General features: G+C 55.3%; 1 protein-coding gene across 1 annotated transcript in view; it reads right to left on the reverse strand.

Moving 5' to 3' along the window:
- ONECUT3 (one cut homeobox 3) overlaps positions 1-18,931 on the reverse strand; it is a 64,152-nt gene extending 45,221 nt beyond the window's left edge. The window contains exon 1 of the mRNA XM_090027323.1: positions 17,905-18,931. Coding sequence (XP_089883449.1) covers positions 17,905-18,931 — 1,027 coding nt within the window. The remainder of the gene's footprint in view (positions 1-17,904) is intronic.
- Positions 18,932-19,495: the final 564 nt, after the last annotated feature.

Raw genomic sequence — 19,495 nt, forward strand, 5'->3', positions numbered from 1 at the left:
CACTTGCTGTCCCCTGTACATAAGTGAGCAAAAACTAGACACATTGACAATGCATCATGTCTCCCTCTGATAGCTGGTCCACACTGAAGATAACAGCCTAGTGCTACCACCAGCTCCTGGAGTTATTTGCTTAACTCAGGGGACTGAACACTTTGCTTTAAAGTCTCGATTCTACAAAGCACTTGAGCATGGGTAAAAGTGCCAGTGAAATGGATTCCCATTTGCTTCACTGGGATTTAAGCACATGGTTAAAGGCTTTGGCCAGCAAAACTGGGATTACTCATGGGCTTAAAGAGGGCCACAAGCATGCTGCACTGATCTGTTCCTGCACACATGTCCTGAGAGTGGAGATATACCACTGCTGAAGACACTTTGGGATTGTCCCCGTCAGCTGCTTGTGAGACTTCAGTCTCATGTGTCTGAGAGCAGCCACTGGGGATGACCACGTAGCATCTTCAACCAGTGTATTTTGGTGGGTGCATGTGAGAGCATGTTAGTGGAGCCTGGCAGGGACACACTGCCAGTGCAATGTAGACCTGCCTGTAGGCACGCTGGACATAATGGTAAGGGTATCTACACACCTACATAGAGGCTGGCCATTAAGATACCCTCCCCTTAGCACCGTAAACTCCTTTGCCAGCCAGAAAGATTTAGGTTCATAAGGCTCTGTGCTATTTTTACAAATGAGTCTTGAGTGCTATGTAATACCGGTGCTTTGCCAATGTTACTCGAAGTCTTTGCTGACTCAGGTTCCAGTTGTCCGAGGGTCCTAACTTCAAATCCAACTGGCAACCCATAGGAGAGCTTGGTGCTCAGCCCAAGTGGGTGCCTGTGAGTGGGGGCATTCCTCGTTGCATGTGCCACTTGGCAAGTTGTGGGCTTCTAGCAGCAACGCCATTCTTCCCTAAAACACCCCCACCTTAAAAGGCAGAGCTCTGCTCTCTGTGCCTGGGATGCTGTGGCCATGCATTAGACAGTTATTGGTTAACAAACAGCACTCCCGCACCCTGGGACATACTGAATCAATTCAAGTGTTTCAGTCTTCTTAGCACTCTTTCCAAACTTACGCTATGGGCACTGCTCCATTTCCATACACACTCGTTCCCTCTCACGGGAGTTTTGTGGGTCAGTGGGCTTCCCAGGAAGAATAACAGCTCATTTGATTTTTCTCTGGTCCTAACTATGGAACAGCTGCCTGGGATGGATCCTGCATAAGGGATAAAGTGTCCAAACTGTGGTCTTAAATATTCAAGGTTTTGCTGCTTGAGATAATGGACAAAGCATCTTAACAAGAGGGAACAGTAGTCATAAACTTCGATCTGTGATCCAGCCACTAGAGAGAGACATGGAGCCATCCAGGGCTGTTACTGTAAGGCTTCACTTCCACCATTGCATGGAGGATTGATGGGGGTGCTGCCTGGAGATATCCATGAAGGCCCCACAGCAGCTCCAGCCAAGGTAGTGTGGGTACCTCACCTGCTCTGTGCAGTCCATTGGCTTCCTGGTGCAGTTCAAGGGGTCTGACTTCAGCTGCCTGGCCCAGTGCTGTTCTGGGACCTGCCTATCCAGAGCCATCCTCTCCCCATCCCCTGGTCCATCAGAGATGACTTGGCAGCGCAATCAGAGGTAAGACCGCAGCATGGGCAGCTTTGACCTGGGTTACAGATCAGAGGAGGATTCCAGCATAGGCTGTGTAGGCCTGCAAGGTCCTGATGGACATATTGAGCCTGCTGGTCCATGCTGAAACCCTCACCTCCCCACCCTCATAAGCAGTGTTTCCCCTAGTTGTACCATGCATATTGCCATCTCCCCTAGTTTTGTGGTGTAGACCTGCTCAGCCAGTCCACCTTTAAAGACAGGTGTTGCTTCTTGCCGTGCGTTCATACAGCACCGAGCACCATGAGACTCCTCCAGCTTAGCTGGACCCTTTAGGTGCTCCTGGCAATAAATAAAATATGAACTCCTGATCTTTATGCATTTTTTGTGCATTGAAACTTCTCTGTGTGGTGCCCTGATGCCCATAGGTAGATGGATGGACTATAAATAATTAAAATGAATGGATAACTCCATAGACACATTGAACACATGGACATGTGCACAGCTAGTCTGTGTGCTGCTTGCCCTGCCCATCATTGCCATCCACTTCCACACCCCGGGGCTCTGTGACAGACAGTTGAGCTCTCCTGCCTCCAGTGCTCTTTAAAACTCTGTAATCACCGTCCGCGGGTGCAGCCGTAAAGTCGGCAGCGTTGATATCCCTGTCAGCCCCGATACAATCGCCCATCAGCAGCTCCGAATACATTTGCAAGTTTATCCCTAATGGAGAGAGCCTGCCCATTACTCACTATGTACAGGGTTGGGCAGCTTTGCAGAGAGGGAAATTGTCCTTGAGGGAACCAGCGAGTTCAGAAACCTGGGCATCATCCAAAGTGCATTACCATCCAATGGCTTGTAATACAAATGATGCTGTTTCATCCAAGCACACTGAAGAAACTCTATTGTTTCTTTTTTATAGATTGGGAAACAGAGGCACAGAGCGTAGAAATGACTTGCCTGAAGTCACTGAACAGGATAGCGGCAGAACCAGCAGAACAACCGAAGCCCAATACCGCAAGCTGCATTGCACTGAGCGCTCTGCGCAATTCTGGCAGGCCTTGTATACACAAGTGCATGGATGTGTGTGTACATGTGCACCCGCTTTGAGGGAGGAAGATGAGGACTGGAGGAGACAACACATAATTTGCCTGACTGGGATTTATTACTGGGATTGGCCCGATGGACTGAGCAGCCCAGAAACTGAGTCAGGAGAGGCCAGGGTGGGTTGTAAAGGAAGCCAGTGCCACCCTCCCTGGTTCACCCCCAGAGCACTGGCCAGTGTCCACTAAACAATCCTCCATGGGAAAACACTTAGATGCAGGGTGGAAAGCAGAGCTGCTCAGCTTCTTCTTCTGCTGCCAACATAGCTGTTAGTGGTTGTGGGGAGGTAGGAAATGCACCTAGTGCTTTTGCATGGGCAGCAGGCCAAAGGGCTGGATTTGGCAGTATTTGGTGGAGAGATGGCTCGCTATCTGGAAGCATCTTACCATGCCTCAGTTTCCCCATTGACCAAACAGGGATATTTTTTCCCCCCTGCAGCACAGGAGAGCTGGGAGGTGTCATTAGTGGCTGTAAGGTGTTTGGGTCCCACAGTGATGAGGAGCATGGACATGCCAGTGTCATGGGCAAGGCTGGGCATGCATGTTCTTTAGGATCTGGCTCCTGCACCTCATTTTAAAACAGCCTCTTGCATGAGCTCTTACTGCTGGTAAATCAGTCGCTCCTGTGCCCTGTAGCTCCTCCAGGGCAGGCAGAGCAGGCTAGTATATGGGGAGCAAACCAGTGCCTGAAGCCTTGGGTCCTATTCCTGCCTTTGGTGCTGGCTGCTGGGAGGAAAATGTCTCTATTTCTCCCTGTCAGCCATATAGCTGACTTCTCCACCGAGGACCTGCTTAGAAGCTTGATGGAGCACTGCACATAGATACACTGATTCAAGGATGGGAGCTGGCATGGGTGTCTCTGCACAGCACTGGCTGCAGGCCTCACCAGGGAGGTCCTGGCTTAATATTGCCAGGGACTGCCAGGCATATGGGGTGTATGTATGTGAGAGGGGGTCAGGGAGAGTCCCGTACAGTCTAAGGAGACCATGCACATGAAAGACAGGAGAAATGCAGGGTTGTCAACCAAGGTTTCAAAAAGCAACACATGATTTTGGAGGTGCTGAAATCTCTTGAGGGTGCCTCAGGCTGGAAAGGTGAAACGCCCCAAGTCACTCCTTACTTAGAAAACCTCAGTCATTGCCTCCACTTGCCAAATGGGGAATGAGACAGCAACCAGGTGACATGGTAAAGTCTGTGCCAAGTGGTTGTAGCAAAGCTGGCAACTAAGCCCAGCTTCGTGGTGCCAGCAGACCAAGTTAACCCCAGACCAGGCCTTTGCTGGCACTAGCAATGGCCAAAGCCTCCTCTGTGTTTTCTCTTCATAGCTAAAGTGTATGAAGGCCAGATCTACCAGCTCACTCACTCGCTAAGGGGATCCTACAGCTGCACTGCCTCACAAGAGCTATGTAACACCCTCTCATGTAAGAAGTGATGTGCTCTGAGACAGTTCTCCGTGTCTCCTAGGTCCTGCATCCCAGAACACAGGAGTGAGAGCCAGGAGCATTAGGGTCTTTTTCCCACTCAGCTGCTGAGCAACCCTGGCGCTGGGCAATCGCATCTCTGCTTTGTGTCCAGGTTCCACGTCTCCAAATGGAAGACATGGTGCCAACACCCTCTGGAAAGCATTTTGACATTTATAGAGCAACTGGGCATTATTAGTACTCGTCTCCAACACCCTCAGACCTGGGCTCTTCAAATCATCAAAGCTTAGACTCCTCTGCACTTCATATCAAGGTAGTGTGTGTTCCCTCTCAGTGCCCCCACTGGGTATCATACTCTGGCAGGGCTATGGCATGGTATCATGACTAATGCCCAGTGCCATGCTCCTAGCACAAATTCAGGTGCTCCCCAGGCTCTTGGCCTCTTACTCCCATTTGCCACTCCCCAGTGAATTCCTGTCACTCTGGTTCTCTTCATTAATTGTACACTATTTCTTTTACCTAGTGAGGCACCTCTTTAGGGCATAAACATTGTTTTGTATGCCTTTAAACAGTTTGTGAGGCCTCTATTGGTCTCCCTGTCCTTTATTGCAGCACACACAACCTAACAGAGCAGCAGCGGACAAATGCAGGCAGGCTTGGGCGTTTTTATATAGCTAGGCAACACATTTATTTGATCCCAGCTGTGTCTCGGTGACTGTTTCCTAGCCCTAATAGTGCTCACTGCTCTCCTGAGTCTTTTAGAAGGACATTTCTCTCCATGTCACCATCCCATTTGGCCTTTTATTTTTTTTAAGGCTCAAAATGCATTCAAATCCATCATCCCTTTTGCTAGCCACTCTGTGGCTGGGTTTAAATCTTCCCAGAGATGATCTATATCACTCGAGGTATTAATGAGATTTCGAATTTCCGTTTAATCAGCAAATCTTGCCGCTTTTCTGCCACAGCCTTGCACTAGGTCATTAATAAATGCACTGAAATGCAGTGGACATTGAAATATCCTCCTAGTGACCCCTTCCCACTACATCCTGTTGCTATTTTTTCCCCACTCATTTCGCCAGGTTGTGAACTTAGGTATAGCCCTCTCCCTGGCTGGCCAGCCCCAGTCAAGTGCTATGAAGTCTTTGCTGAAGGCTTTAGTAGTGACTAGCTTCAAGCTAGCTCCCGGATTGCCTCCTGGATTAATCCTGCCTCCTGGAAAGTGCTGGACACCCAGGAGTTGGAGGTGATCAGCACTATGCATGGCCAGGCTGCCAGTAACGTCTGACATGATGGATTTCTGGTGAACCCCATCTAGTCCTCATTCACAGCCCCCATCCATATTTCAAACTATTCAATAAATGAAGCTTTGTTGGCAGTCTGCAGGATTTTACCTTTAACTGTGGGTGGCCAGGCATTGGAACAGGCTACCTAGAGAAGTTGTAGTTTGCTATTCATGGAAACTCTTGAAAGCAGGTTAGACAGACACTGATGAGGGGTGATTTAGTCATAGCTGATCCTGCTACGGCCTTAGGAGGTCCCTTCCAGCCCTACTTTCCTATGATCCTATGAAGACAGGGTGGCTGGCAGGTAATTGCCTTGCTCACTTCCCATTGCTTAAATCAGAGGTTGAGAGAAGCCACCCAGCAGCCTTCTGCTTCTGTGTCCAGTACCAAAGAAAGGCAGAATATAGCTACTGAATTGATCCAAAGCGGGGAGGCATCTTAGCTTTGATAACAGGCCAAAAAGCCTTAAGTAACCATGTGTTTGACAAGAAGAAGTGATTTGAGGGTCATCTTGGATGGTATCAGTGTGTGTGTCTGTGTGTGCGTGTGTAAAAGCAGAGCTAGCAGAGGTGATGCATGTTTATGAGAGCTCCCTTAATAATCTGGCTACAAGACACCTAGACATATGCTGACGTGGGAATTAGATGCCCACTTGTTGTTGAAGTTCAGTAGGATTGGGACGCCTAGGCTCCCTTGAGAAACCCAACCTTTGTGACTTGGGTGTGAAGGTTGGTTGATTTTTAACCTGTTTTTCAAGCCAGCCCTTGCTGCCGTGGTCCTAAGCCCATCTGCATCAATGGAAAGGTTTCACTTGTTGATGACTTCACTGGGCTTTGGGTCATTGCCTTGAGGCCCCATCTCCACAGTCCTTCCTAGCACATCTATCCGGGCTTGTCCACTCTCCCATGGGTCCTCTGAGAAAACAGTACTTAGCTCATCAAAGGTTCCCATACCTCGTCTGGTCTATTCTGGTCTGCGTGAGCTCTATTGTGCTCATGCCTTTGGGTTGTGCATTAAATAACATGACTGCTATCACTTGGGCAATTGCTGGTGCCTCCTCCCTCCAGGGGAAGGGTGTATGCACTATGCAGGGAAGGGGGTGCTTAATTAATACGTTGCTACATGTGAGAGAAGCCAAGGACTTGTATATGCACCAAGCACTTGGAGCTGAAGCACATGTGGTTTCTGGCATCCCCAGGGAAGTTCATTCTGGAGCTCTGCCTCCTGTCTTCCCCAGTCCCTACTCCTCTTCCTCCTTCACTGAGGGGTTAGAAGCCCACGGGGCCTGCCTGCAGCCCTCAGCCCCATCTATTTGCGTGTGCTCGCCTCCACCACAGTCAGGAGCACACCCGGTGCAGAGCTGTTCCTCGCCCAAAGAATTAACAACCCAATGTAATGTTAGGCGGCGGCAAACTTCCCTGGAGCTGGTCACGGAAGTCAAGCTCCCTTATACCACTACGGGCTGCACTGTGCGTGCAGTTTCTCTGCGTGTTGGGCCCTGCTGCTTCCTGTATCTGGTAGCCAGAATTTTCCACTGCCCATGGCTAATGCATAACAAATTCATAAATAAATAGCAAAAAAAAAAAAAAAAAGCTTTTCTTCCCTTCCTAACTTCCCTGGTCCTGCCTCTTCTTTTTAAGGCAGTTGCTTTCCACACAGACTCTCAGCGTTTCCTGCCTTACAGCTGCAGCTTAACAGAATGACAAAATATTGGATTTGTTTTCAAGAGGAAAATCCGATATTCTGTCTGCAGCGCCTGACTCTGTCCCTTTTGCTTGGAAGATTATCCTAGGAAAAGGCTCTGAGCCCTGAACAGCCACCCTCTTTTCCAGAACAGCCTGGGAAAGGCAGCAACAATTCCTCCTTAACCCTCATCATTTTTCATGCAATGGTGCAATTTCTTTGTTGACTATTGCTTAGAGCTGTTCTCACAGATATCAACAGAGCCCACGAAGTCTGCCTTGCAACTCCTTCACGGCAGTACTTAGGCACCAGCAATGGGATTTTAATAGATGTATTTTCAAATTAGTTCTGGGGCTTTCAAGACTTATCAGTTAAATGAGCTTTTTCAAATTGATTCAAAGGTCACTCAGAGAGTTTTCTCTTCTCTGTTATCTCTCCCTTAAGGTTCCAGTGGCAATTGGCAAGGAAAAAAAAAAAATCCACAACACACAACGATAATAACCCCCAACCAACCACCACCGCATCCAACCCCCCGCCCCAACCTTGAAAAATGGGCGCACAAAAATTACACAGTAAAATCCTGCATGGACTTGAATGTAAAGTAAAATATTCGGAGACACTTTTCTGGCCCCTTTCCTTTTCACCCTAAATGCAGAAAATGAAAAGACGGGTTCACATGGGTGCCACTGAGGGGATGAGCATTTGGGGTGGAATATCCGGGGTTTGGGCTTGATAACAAAGACTTGCTTGTTTTCCAGAAACAATGGCAATTTTACAGAGTGGCAGGAGTGCTAATTGCAAGTGCAGGAGCTCGCAGGCCCGGGCAAAGAAACAGCTCGAGTTAATTTCCTTGTTGGGAAAAAAGAAGATATTTAATATTTAACCCGGGATAGGCTTTATTGGGCTCCTGCTCTGCGGTGATTAGGAGCAAACAGCAAATACTTTGGGACTCAAACGTGGGAGCCGGAACAGAACAAGATTATTATTTTTATCATCATCATTATTATATAACATTATATTATTATTAAAGTTGCTGTTAATATCATTATTAATATTATATGATAACGTGATCGCTATTGTTATATAATATATTCTATTATTAATAATAATATTAATATTATATAAGAAGAAGAAGAATATGCTCAGCTAAGGATCTGATCCGTGCTGTATTTACTGGCGGGGAAATTTAAGCCAAAACCGGATCAGAACCGGCCTAAAAGTGAGGCGTGTAAACGGAGAGGTGTGTTGCTTCCTAACTGACCCGGATCCGTCACTTCGGCGGATCTCGCATTTACAAGCTCGACTTCAGGAGTTGATTTTCACGACTTTATTCCTCCTCCCAGCCCCGGCTCAGTTCGGGGCTGGCTGGGGGGCGATGCTAAGGGGACAGGATTTCCGGGGATTATCTGGGAACGAATCAAGCCCCAGATCTGGCGGGGAGGGACGCTCGCGGTTGGGGTGAGCCGTGCCCGCGCCCGGGGCGGGTGCTGCTTCTCCGGGGCGCTCGGGGGGCGGCGGCCGCCTGGGACCCCATCCCCGCCCGCTCCCTGCAGTTACCTCGGGTGCTCCCATTTAACGCGGGGAAATCGCTGCGTGAGAACAAAGCTGGGCGGCCCCGGTTGTTTTAAACCGGCTTCTCTCCAAAAGCGGGGGTGAATGCGGAGCTGCCCCCCCCACGCCCCCGGCTGCCGGGGCTGCCCCGCGAGGAGGGGAGAGGGGTGGGAACCCCCCCCCCCCGGGGTCTGCTTTGCAGCGCGGGGCCGGGGCGACTTGGGACAGTGGCGTGTGAACGCGGGTGAGTGCACCACATGCGCACACATGCGTGTATGTATAGCACACGCCCACATATACGCACACATGTGTCTATGTGCGTGTATATTTATAAACGTATGGCTACACACACGCCTATGCGTGTGCGATGTGTAGAGATGCGTAAGTGTGCGAGCGTGCGTGCGTGTTTGTGTGCGTGCGCCGCCTCTGCGATCTAGGCTGGACACATCTCTGCGGGAGTGCGCCTCTGCCTCTGCCCGTGCCCCTGGGTGTGAGCACGGGCTGGATTTCTCTCCCGTCCCCGTGCCGTCGCCCCGGTAAGGCACAGAAAGCGCGTGCACGCCCCGAGTGGCAGGCGGCTCTGCACACGCACTGGTTCATTGCACCCCCCCCCCCCGCATCTGCTGGGAAACGAGGTTCGTGGTGTGCCGTGGATTTAAGATCTAGCTGTCGTGTACCATTGGGCACGTGCGAATTTAACATCCAGGTAATCTTTAGCTTTCACAGGTACCTATAATATAATATAATATATCATATAATATCATATCATCATTTCAGAGCATTAGCTATAATGCCCTCAAATGATAAACAGATATAAACATATAATATTCGACATGATCTGACGTTATATGATATAATATGATATATTATAATATAAAGTGTGCGTATATGAGAGCTAAACGCCGGCGTAGCACGCCTATTTATCATGTGCACACGCGTCCATGCGTATATACGTGCTCGAGATGTAACACGCGCGCCTATCAGCCGTTTCTATTGCTCTCAGATGATTTGCGAATACGACTTTTCAATATCTCGAATTTCTTTTTTTTTTCCCCGAGTATTATCCAATATCATGAACTTCAAATCCACCCTATTAAAAAGAAACGGTAAAACTAAAGAGAACCCAATAAAAAGTCCATAATATCTCTTTCCAGCGCCGGCTTTTTAACAAAAAGAATTCTATTGACTTGCTCATAAATCTGATCTGCAGATCAAATGCTTTATAAAGTGCATCTCATAGGAGCAAGGAAAAAACACCGAGTGATTTATTAGCAGAGCGCTAATTCAAGTTAAGGACAAATAAATGAGATGGTGGACTGATTGTGTTGCTCAACAGAAACAACTACGTTATTGACTCCCCCCCCCCCGCAATAATAATCGCGAGTGAATTTTCTATTTCTGGATTTTTTAATAAATCTGTGGCGAGAACAGATTTTTGATGCTTTCCTGCTAAGTCACCCGCCGCGCAGGGGCGAGGGCCGCAATGGCATTGGTGATACCTGCCTCCCCCCACCCCCGCCGGCCAGAGAAGTGACCGCAGACGGTGGGAGCTGAGCTGGGGCTGAACTGGGAACGTGCTGTACTTGGGGGGTGTATTTCTGAACGCAGTTATTCCTAAAATGGCAACGATCATAATGTGTGAGCGGCTACATGCATACTTATGGTGTGTGCATAGGCGCAGACACATTTAAACAAGTACACGCTGTAGTGCGTGGAGGTGTATGCACACACGAATATTAGCCTTTGTGACTTCTCATGAGGGAGCACAATTTTCAGATGAAACACCGATAAAATACCTTTCAAACTCGGTATCTGTCCAGCTCCGCTCGCCTGTGTCCGAGGGGGTGGGCGCATGGAAATGGGGTACATAGGATATAGGCTCTAGCCATGTTGGTCTAAGAAGCACAGGTAGACAAAACTCTTGGGATAGAGGCAATATAATGGATTAGACCGACTAAATAGTAGCAAAAATTTTTTTCTTTGCAAGCTTTCAGGCCCAAGCGCCCTTCGTCAAGCAGAGGAGACACACACACACACGCACAATAAGAGGGTGGCAAATACATCTGCTTCGATCGAGTACATCCAGAAGCAGATGAAAGAAATGAAAATACACACGATATATATGCATGTATGTATATATAATCACACACACACACGTAATATGTGTGTATATGTATGTATACACACAACATTCTATGTACCCACGCATATTTATGTGCATATTTATGTGTACTTACGTTTGTCTGCACATAAACCGTATATACAATCATATAATCGTATATTATCTCATATATATACACGCACACATTTATATACACAGACACACACACATACATATACATCATATATATGTACACACAGATAGATAGATAGATGGATAGATAGATTTATTTCTTTCATCCACTACCGGATGTGCTTGATGGAAACAGCTGTATTTACCAGCTCTCTTTCTGCTCTTTTGTACTCCGGGTTGAGCCCAGGCAGATCTGAGTGAAACCCTTTCGGATCTCTTTCAGTTTGGGCGTTTTTAGGACAAAGATCTGCTTGATCTTGGCTGAAGAGTGGGGGAGAGGGGCAGGAGGGAAGGGGGACGATCCTTCCTGAGAAGAGAAACCAGCTTCTGAAGCGAAGCGGGGCATGCCCGTAATGCCCAGCGCAGGAGAGGGCGAGGGGAGCGGCGCAAGGCGGCTCGGCGGGGCCTGCTCGTCTGCTCTGAAGCGCCTCCGCACGCAGGCGAGCAGCCCCTCGGCGGGCACGGCCTGCGTCTGCACAGACTTGCGTGCAGATCCACCGCCGCCAACACGCATGGTCCACCCAGCCCCGTGGCCGTGGTCCTCCCCGCCCCCAGCACAGGAATGAGCCCCCCGGGTGGGTGCAGAAGCCCCTCTTGGCGGGGAGGGCCGGCCGGCCGGCAGCCCCGTCTCAGCGGCGGTGCTGTGGGACTCGCGGGCTTGTTGATCCCCGCCAAGGATGCGGCGGAGGCGGCAGCTCCCGCCCCACAGACGAGGCGAAGCCAGGCTAGACACCGATGCGGGCTCCGGCTCAGTCCGCTCCGCACCGGGGCACCGGTGGCCGGCACCGAGTGCCCCGCAAGCCCGGAGCAGGCTGGCGGGCGGATGCGTGCCCGGAGCGGCCTGGTCCTTCCCCGGACCCGGGCTCGGGCGTCGAAGGAGCCGCTGCCAGCCCGTGCCACGCCGCCTGGGCCTCCAGCCCCGCGCCCCGCAGCCGCCGGGGCTGCTCGGAGCCGCGCGGGGGGCGACGGCGCGGGCCGCTGCGCGGCAGGCCGGGGGGCTTGGCCCGTGCGATGCACTGACACGAGTGGGGCGTGAGTCGCGGGCCCCAGCGGCGGACAGGCGGCGCCGGGAGCCTCCCCGGGGCGCTGCGGGCGAGGCGGGGCTTGCCCGGCAAAGCTCCCCCCGCCCCGCGCTTGCACACCTAGGCCCGCGCACCCGTGCGGGACACCCGCGCGTGTGCAACCCGCCCCTCCCCGCGTGCGCGCGCCTCGGGGCTGCCCCGGGCCAGCCCGTGCGTGCAGCGCGCGCGCTCCCGCGTGGGCGCCGGGCCGGGCCGGGTGATGGACGGCTGCGCCGCGCCACGGCCGCGCGGGGGGGAAGCGGAGAGGAAAGAGGAGAAAGGCTTTACAGGGGCCCCGCTTCTCTATCGATCTCCTCTTTCCTGACTCGAGCCACCGCGTCGGGGCGGACTCGTGAACCCGGCAACCGGGCCGCCCTGGGCGGGGGGCAGGGGCGGCTCCCCTCCCCCGCAGCGCCTGCCCCGGGGGCGGGGGCGGGTGGGGGCACCTCCCGTGCATCCACCCATGCCGCACGCCCCCCGCCCTCCCTGCATCCTTCTTGTGCGTCCATCTGTCTCCTCTCCCCCGCCCGAAGCCACAACCTAAGCCCTCCACTTTCTCTGCCCCGCTTGGTGCCCCCCGCTCTGGGAGGCCCGGGGCTCCCCCCGCAGCTGGCAGGGGCCGGGGCTGCCCCCTCCCACGCTCCCGTGAAGCCGGGCCAGGGGCTTGCTTTTCTAGACGTGTGATGCGACCGCGAGGCCCTGCCTTTTGCTTCCCCCTTCCTCCTCTCCCACTCGCCAAATCCTGTTCCGCTCCGGAGGTGCCAGGCCGAGAGGATGGGGAGCAGGGAAACGGGAAAAAAAAAGAAAAAAGGAAAGAAAGAAAGAAAAAAAGCCGGATCGATTGGCGTGACTGTGATGAATTAGGGATAGTAATTCGAAGGTATCGATCGGAGCTGTTGGACGAGGCCTGGCCCCGTCCCCCCTCCATATAATTCCGCTTTAAGAGGCATCAGTGCAAGGCGTCTGCAGAGGCGGGCGCGGGGCGAGGCGAAGTCAGGGTTCAACGAAAGTCCCTGCGGCGGAGCAGAAAAGAAAGCAGACAAGATCACACGGGGAAACCCGAGCCAGCCCCGCGCCTGCCGATGCCCCCAGCCCGTGTGGACGCGGCCCAGGTCGTGCTAAGGCCGACGTGGGAAGCGCAGCACCAGGGCCGCGGGTGGGATGGCTCGGACCGCACGAGACTGGGGGCATCGGCACCGCAAGGCCTCGGGGCCGGGGCCAGCCTGGACCCGGAGCCGCGGAGGGAGGCGACTCGCACCGCGCCGGCGGAGCCGAGCTCTGCTCCGTCCACTTTGGGAACTGGACCCCGGGCTTGGCCCGGTTGATTCTGGGACGGATTTAGCCTTTGCAGTGAGCACACACATACAGACGCACGCACACACATATAGACACACACATGCCCCTCCAGGCCCAGCCCCCCGCCTCCCCACCCCTTGGCACAGCCACTCGGGCCCACCGACTGCTGTTGCGCCGCACTGCGCCCCTGCCGCTCCCCTTGCGGGTCACGCAGCCCAGCTTTCACGCGAGCCCTCCCGCTCCCCGGGGCCCCGCCCGCCCCCGTCTGCCCGCGCCGCCGGAGCTGCCCCGGGTCTCAGCCTGGGCCATGCCCGGACCTCGGCAGAGGGCTGCAAAGACAGCCGGCCGCCCCCTCCCCGACACGAGCAGCACGGGCCTCGTTTCCAAGAGGTCCCCTTGTATGTCGCTTTTGCTTTGCTCTTGTCCTCGCTGCGTTTTATTCCGGAGAAATAGGATCGTCGCTATTATTGCTCTTTTTTAAGTACAACACGATCTTTCCCCTTGCGAAAAGGGGAGTTTTCGTGAACAAATCTATTCTGTTCCTCACCCTGCAATTACCTTGTGTGGTCGCAATGCCCTGAATTTAATCCGGGGAAATCGCTTTGTGAGAACAAAGCTGCATGTCGTAAGGTTATTATCTCTAGATACAGATATTTGTGTGTGTGTATGTGTGTCCCTATCTATTTATCTATCTACCTAATAAGCTGCCTGCATCTAATGGCTGGTCCATACTGCAGGGGGGTCGTTTTCTTTTCCGGGTGTTCTGGTTTCAGAGGTGCCCGTGGCATAATCCTGAAAGGGGCCTTGAAACGCTTTTCGTATCCTGCGAGCTGAATTTTTATTTTCAACGAAACCGTATTTTCCTATTTAACCTAAACGATCTTAACATGTGTACTACGCTCCGGAGGAGATCGCTTTTATTTTTCATATATGTGTGTGTGTGTGTGTGTGTGTATACACACTGTATATATGTATATACATATATACACACACACACACACATACACACTATACATATATATACACACACACACATATATTATACATACGTACACATACGTGTGTATATATATATAAAATCGCATTCATATATATTAAATATGTATATACATTACACACACGCGCGCACATATTAAATACCGGTGTGTAAATGGGGAGCCTATATTCCCTAATTTTATTCTCATTATTATTATTAGCAAAACTGCAGTTTCACGCTGCCAGGGCGCGCACAGTGTGCAGCCGAAAGCTTTGGATTGAAACAGGGGGGCTATCACCTACCGCAAAGCAGCAGCCAAGTGACAAGAAAGTTTGTGGAGGATTTCCGCGGTGGGAAGGGACGCGTGGATTTGAAAACGGGAAGAATAAAATTTGGACTCGTCGAAACAATACTGCGCGCGGATTTATCCCGGGGTTGTCCTGAAGCTCTGAAGTTTTCACAACCCACAACCTCCGTCTGCACAGCGTATTTAATCTCTCTAGATGAGCACGCAAATAAAACCCAGGCCTTATATAGTCCAGCGAATCCTTGAATCTTTATGTTTCCATTTTTTTAAAATTATTTTTATTTTTATTTTGGCGAGTCAGAAATAAAACACCAACTGCTCAATTAGATTGAACAACAGGGGTACTTAAAAAGCCAATTGCGGCAGTGTTTAAATCTTTATTTACCAGAACCTTGTAAAGGCAGGAACAATTTGCATTCTATTAACTGCTTTTCAATAGGGCATCGACTGGAACTAAAGGATGCCACTATCCTGCCCTAATTAAAGAGCAACTGAATTACACTAAATACATATGAATACTGCTATACGCCCATAAATAACCCCCGACACCTCGCTATATGAGCGGAGGGCTTCATCAGACGGCAGATCTCCCCGGCTCTGTTAAGATCTGCTCAGACGCGCTGACACTAGATGGCTCACGGGTCATACGCAATTAAAAAAAGAGCCCAATCCAGCTCTCTGCACCCACAAGCCATATATGCTATAAAATACAGGTGCTATATGGTATGTTGGCATCATTCTAACATTATAATTATACCATATTATAATGATGGTGGGTATACATAATTTAATGTATACCTTATATAGGCAACCGTGGATCCCCTGGATCAGGGTGGACCGCGGGGGTCGTGGCCTTGCTGCCTCCTTCCAGGCCGGCTGGAAGGGAGCCCGAGCCCCCAGGGGGGCAGGGAGCGGCGGGGAGGGGACGCCCACAGGCGCGTGTAGCCCCCACCCCCAGGCCCCCACGGACACGAGCAGAGTCTCTCGGAGCAGGCTCCGGCCCCTGGCACAACGGTGCTGCGGGAGTGCGGGCGGGGAAGAAACCACGGTGCGTTTCCAACTGCGGAAAATCGACGCGGGTCAATATTTACTGCGTGCATCGCGCCTCGGCTGCCGTGGCACTGCCCGGTGGGAGGGCGGCGTGTCCCCGTCTCTTGCGCCCACACGCCCGCAGACACACGCAGGTCGGGGCGCGGGGGGGAAAGGCTCCACCCCGGGTCGTCTAGCAAGCCACGCACATATTCAAAGGGTGCCATATAAAACATATATGGGACGCAAAATCCTGTCTTCATATACGAGAGAGGAGGCTGAAGGGAGGCACCCCCCCAGCTAAGCGCGTTTAACATGCCAGGATGCACCCCCGTGCTAGCTGGGGGGGGGGATGGGCAGGCACCCTCAGTCTTTCCGCCCGCAGCCAGCCAGGCCCCCCACCCCACAGGCTTCATAGTTCACAGGTCGGGCTCTGGCACCTCCTGGAGCTGTGCTGTGTGCCCTGGAGAGCCCCCCAGGCCGCACGGGCAGCACAGCTCCCTGCACTGAGTACGCGGTCGAGGCTCCAGCCCGTTTTTCAGAGCCTGATTCCCCTGCTTAGGCAGCCCCGCTCTGCCGGAAAAGGCAGAAGGCGAAGGGCGAGAGGAACCGGGCATCCCGAAGGCAACTCATTGCCCGGGCGATAGCTAATGGATCGGCTGGGCCATTTGTAAAATGAAGGAGCTAAAACATCGATCCAGCGGGAAGGGGGAGGGGAAGGGACTGGAGCAGCTGACTTCGGATCCGTTCAGCCAGGCGAGGAAGCAGGCCGAGGGGTGGCCGTGCTAAGTGTCGTGCGGGCGGGGAGCCCAGGCCAGGATTGAGCTGAAAGGGCGAGGGGGAGGGCAGCTGGGGGGGACGTGGCTGGCTGGCCGGACTGGCGGGGATAAACATGGCCCTGCTGACGGCAGGCAGCCAGGTGTGTCGGGCGGCGGGGGGGATGTCTAAGCCGGCACGAGTCCCCAGCAGCATTTGCACTCCTGGTCCCGCTGACCTCTGATCTCTGGCGCTGCGGGCTGGCAGCAGGAGCCCCTTGGAGGAGGCTCAATCGCCTTTCCTCGCCCGCCCGGTGGTTTAAAGACTTGAAACACTCGGCCAGGCGCGGGGAGCCGCGGAGCGGGCTCCGCCCGAGCGCCAGGACCCGCGGCCCGAGGCGGAGCGGCTGGAGGAGAGCACAACCCTGCGTGTGTGCGTGTATGTGTGTGTGTCTGCTCCCTTCCTCGGGGAGCAGGGTGTCAGAGACCTGGGTTTTAAATCTGTGTGCCACTCACGACGCGTGTGCACCGGCTCGGCTCACCGCGCACACAACCCCGCGTACCCCGGCAGTGTGCACAAGACATCTCCCCCCGCCCCCCGGCCGTGTGTCAGGGCTAGCGATGCACACCCCCGGCCGCGTGTCAGGGCTAGCGATGCACACCCCTCGGCCGTGTGTCAGGGTTAGCACTGCACGCCCCCGGCCGCGTGTCAGGGCTAGCGATGCACACCCCTCGGCCGTGTGTCAGGGCTAGCGATGCACACCCCCGGCCGCGTGTCAGGGCTAGCGATGCACACCCTTCGGCAGTGTGTCAGGGCTAGCGATGCACACCCCCGGCCGCGTGTCAGGGCTAGCACTGCACACCCCTCGGCAGTGTGTCAGGGCTAGCGATGCACACCCCTCGGCCGTGTGTCAGGGCTAGCGATGCACACCCCTCGGCCGTGTGTCAGGGCTAGCGATGCACACCCCCAGCCGCGTGTCAGGGCTAGCGATGCACACCCCCGGCCGCGTGTCAGGGCTAGCGATGCACACCCCTCGGCAGTGTGTCGGGGCTAGCGATGCACACCCCCGGCCGCGTGTCAGGGCTAGCGATGCACACCCCTCGGCCGCGTGTCAGGGCTAGCGATGCACACCCCCGGCCGCATGTCAGGGCTAACGATGCACACCCCTCGGCCGTGTGTCAGGGCTAGCGATGCACACCCCTCGGCAGTGTGTCGGGGCTAGCGATGCACACCCCCGGCCGCGTGTCAGGGCTAGCACTGCACACCCCTCGGCAGTGTGTCAGGGCTAACGATGCACACCCCTCGGCCGCGTGTCAGGGCTAGCGATGCACACCCCCGGCCGCATGTCAGGGCTAACGATGCACACCCCTCGGCCGCGTGTCGGGGCTAGCGATGCACACCCCCGGCCGCGTGTCAGGACTGGCCGCGCACACACGCACGCACACACACCCCAGCAGCGTCAAGCTGCCCCCCTCCCCGCCGGCTCAATCCGGGCTCCTCCGCTCGCCCCCCCCCCCCCCGCGGGGCGCCGGCGGCACCCCCAGCCCCCTACCTGCGAGCCTCAGCGCCGACATCCTCTGAAACTCCGGCTCCTGCAGCCACTTCCACATCCTCCGGAAGGTCTCCCGGCCCGACTTAAGCTTACTCCAGGGCTTGGGGTTCCGCAGCAGGTCCGAGAGGGTGCCCTGAGAGCGGCACAAGATCCTCTGGGCAAAGATGGCTTGGGGGATGCTGTACCTCTTCAGCTCGGCCGTGATGCGCTGCGCCACCTCCTTGGTGTTGATCTCCTCCACCTGCCCGGAGCCGCCGGGCTGCGAGCCGGAGGCGGAGGCCTGCCGCTCCCGCTCGCCCAGCAGCGCCCCGTTGGGCTGGGCGTGCGGCGGCCCGTGCGGGTGCATGCCGTTGAGCGGCGGCATCATGCCCGCGCCGGGCGCGCCCAGCCCGCGGGCCAGGTGCTCCTCGCTGCGGGACAGCATGGCCGCGTGCGAGTCGAAGCCGCCGGGCGAGAGCATCTTCTCGTTGGCCAGGTGCCCGCCGGGGCCGTAGGGGGCCAGCGGCTGCTGGCCGTTGTGCAAGGAGCCCAGGCCGTTGGGCAGCGGGGACAGGGGCTGGCCCATGGCCGGCATGTCTTTGGGGTAGTGGCCGTAGAGGTTGCCCATGGAGGCGAGGCCGCGCTCGTCGCGCATGAGGGTGAAGCTGCCGCTGACGTTGCCGGCCAGGCGCTGGTGCGGGTGGTGGTGGTGGTGGTGGTGCGGGTGGTGGAACTTGTCGGACACGGTGGAGATGGGCGGCAGGTGCTGCAGCGGCGTCAGCGTCGTGTACGTGCTGCTCAGGCTCATGCCGGACGGCGACTCGCACGGCATGCTCATGGCCGGGTGCAGCGGCGCCGCCAGGCTGTGCTCGGCCCGGTAGTCGCCGCCCTCCAGGATCGAGGCCATGCTGGACACCATGGCGGGCCGGCCGTGGCTCACCAGGTTGCGGTGCGAGGCCTGGCGGCTGTGCGCGGGGCTCAGCAGCTCCCCCGCCTGCGAGTGCGGCACGCCGTGCAGGTTGCCCAGGTTCTCCATTGTAAGCTCCATGGTGCCGAGCCGCCCCCCGCCCCGCGCCCGCGCCCGCGCCCGCGCTGCCCCGCTCGGCTCACACTCAGCGCCGGGCCATGGGTCCGCTCAGCGCGGGGGGCCGCCCGGCCCTCGCCACGCACCGCTGCGCGGCCCCGCCGCCAGCCCGGCTCCCCGCGCTGTGTCGCCGCCGGGCTGCGGCTCGCATTGAAGCGCGGCGCTGCGCCCGCTCCGGCCCCGCGCGCCGCGGCCTGACGTCACGGCCCCGCCCCCCGCCCCCCCGCGCGGCCACGCCGGCGCTCGCTGCCCACGCGCCGCTGGGAAATAAATGAACTTCTGGCCGCCCCCCCGGCCGGGGAAGGCCGGGCCGCTGGGCCCGGGCGCGGGGGGCGGCTGGGAGGCGGCGGGGGGCCTCCGGGTGCACGCGGGCAGCTGGCTTCCTGCCCCCGCCACGGGCTCCTTCCCTTCCGCGTGTCTGCTCCGGCGGGCTCTCTTCCCCTCCGCGTAGCCAGGCGGCTCTGCGCCCTCCTTCCTGCCTCCCTCCGGCTCGGTGCGGTGCAGGGAAGTCTCAGCCTGCATGCACGC

This window comes from Crocodylus siamensis, chromosome 14 (genome assembly GCF_052110815.1).
Source record: "Crocodylus siamensis isolate JL-2025a chromosome 14, ASM5211081v1, whole genome shotgun sequence".
Taxonomy (NCBI): domain Eukaryota; kingdom Metazoa; phylum Chordata; order Crocodylia; family Crocodylidae; genus Crocodylus; species Crocodylus siamensis.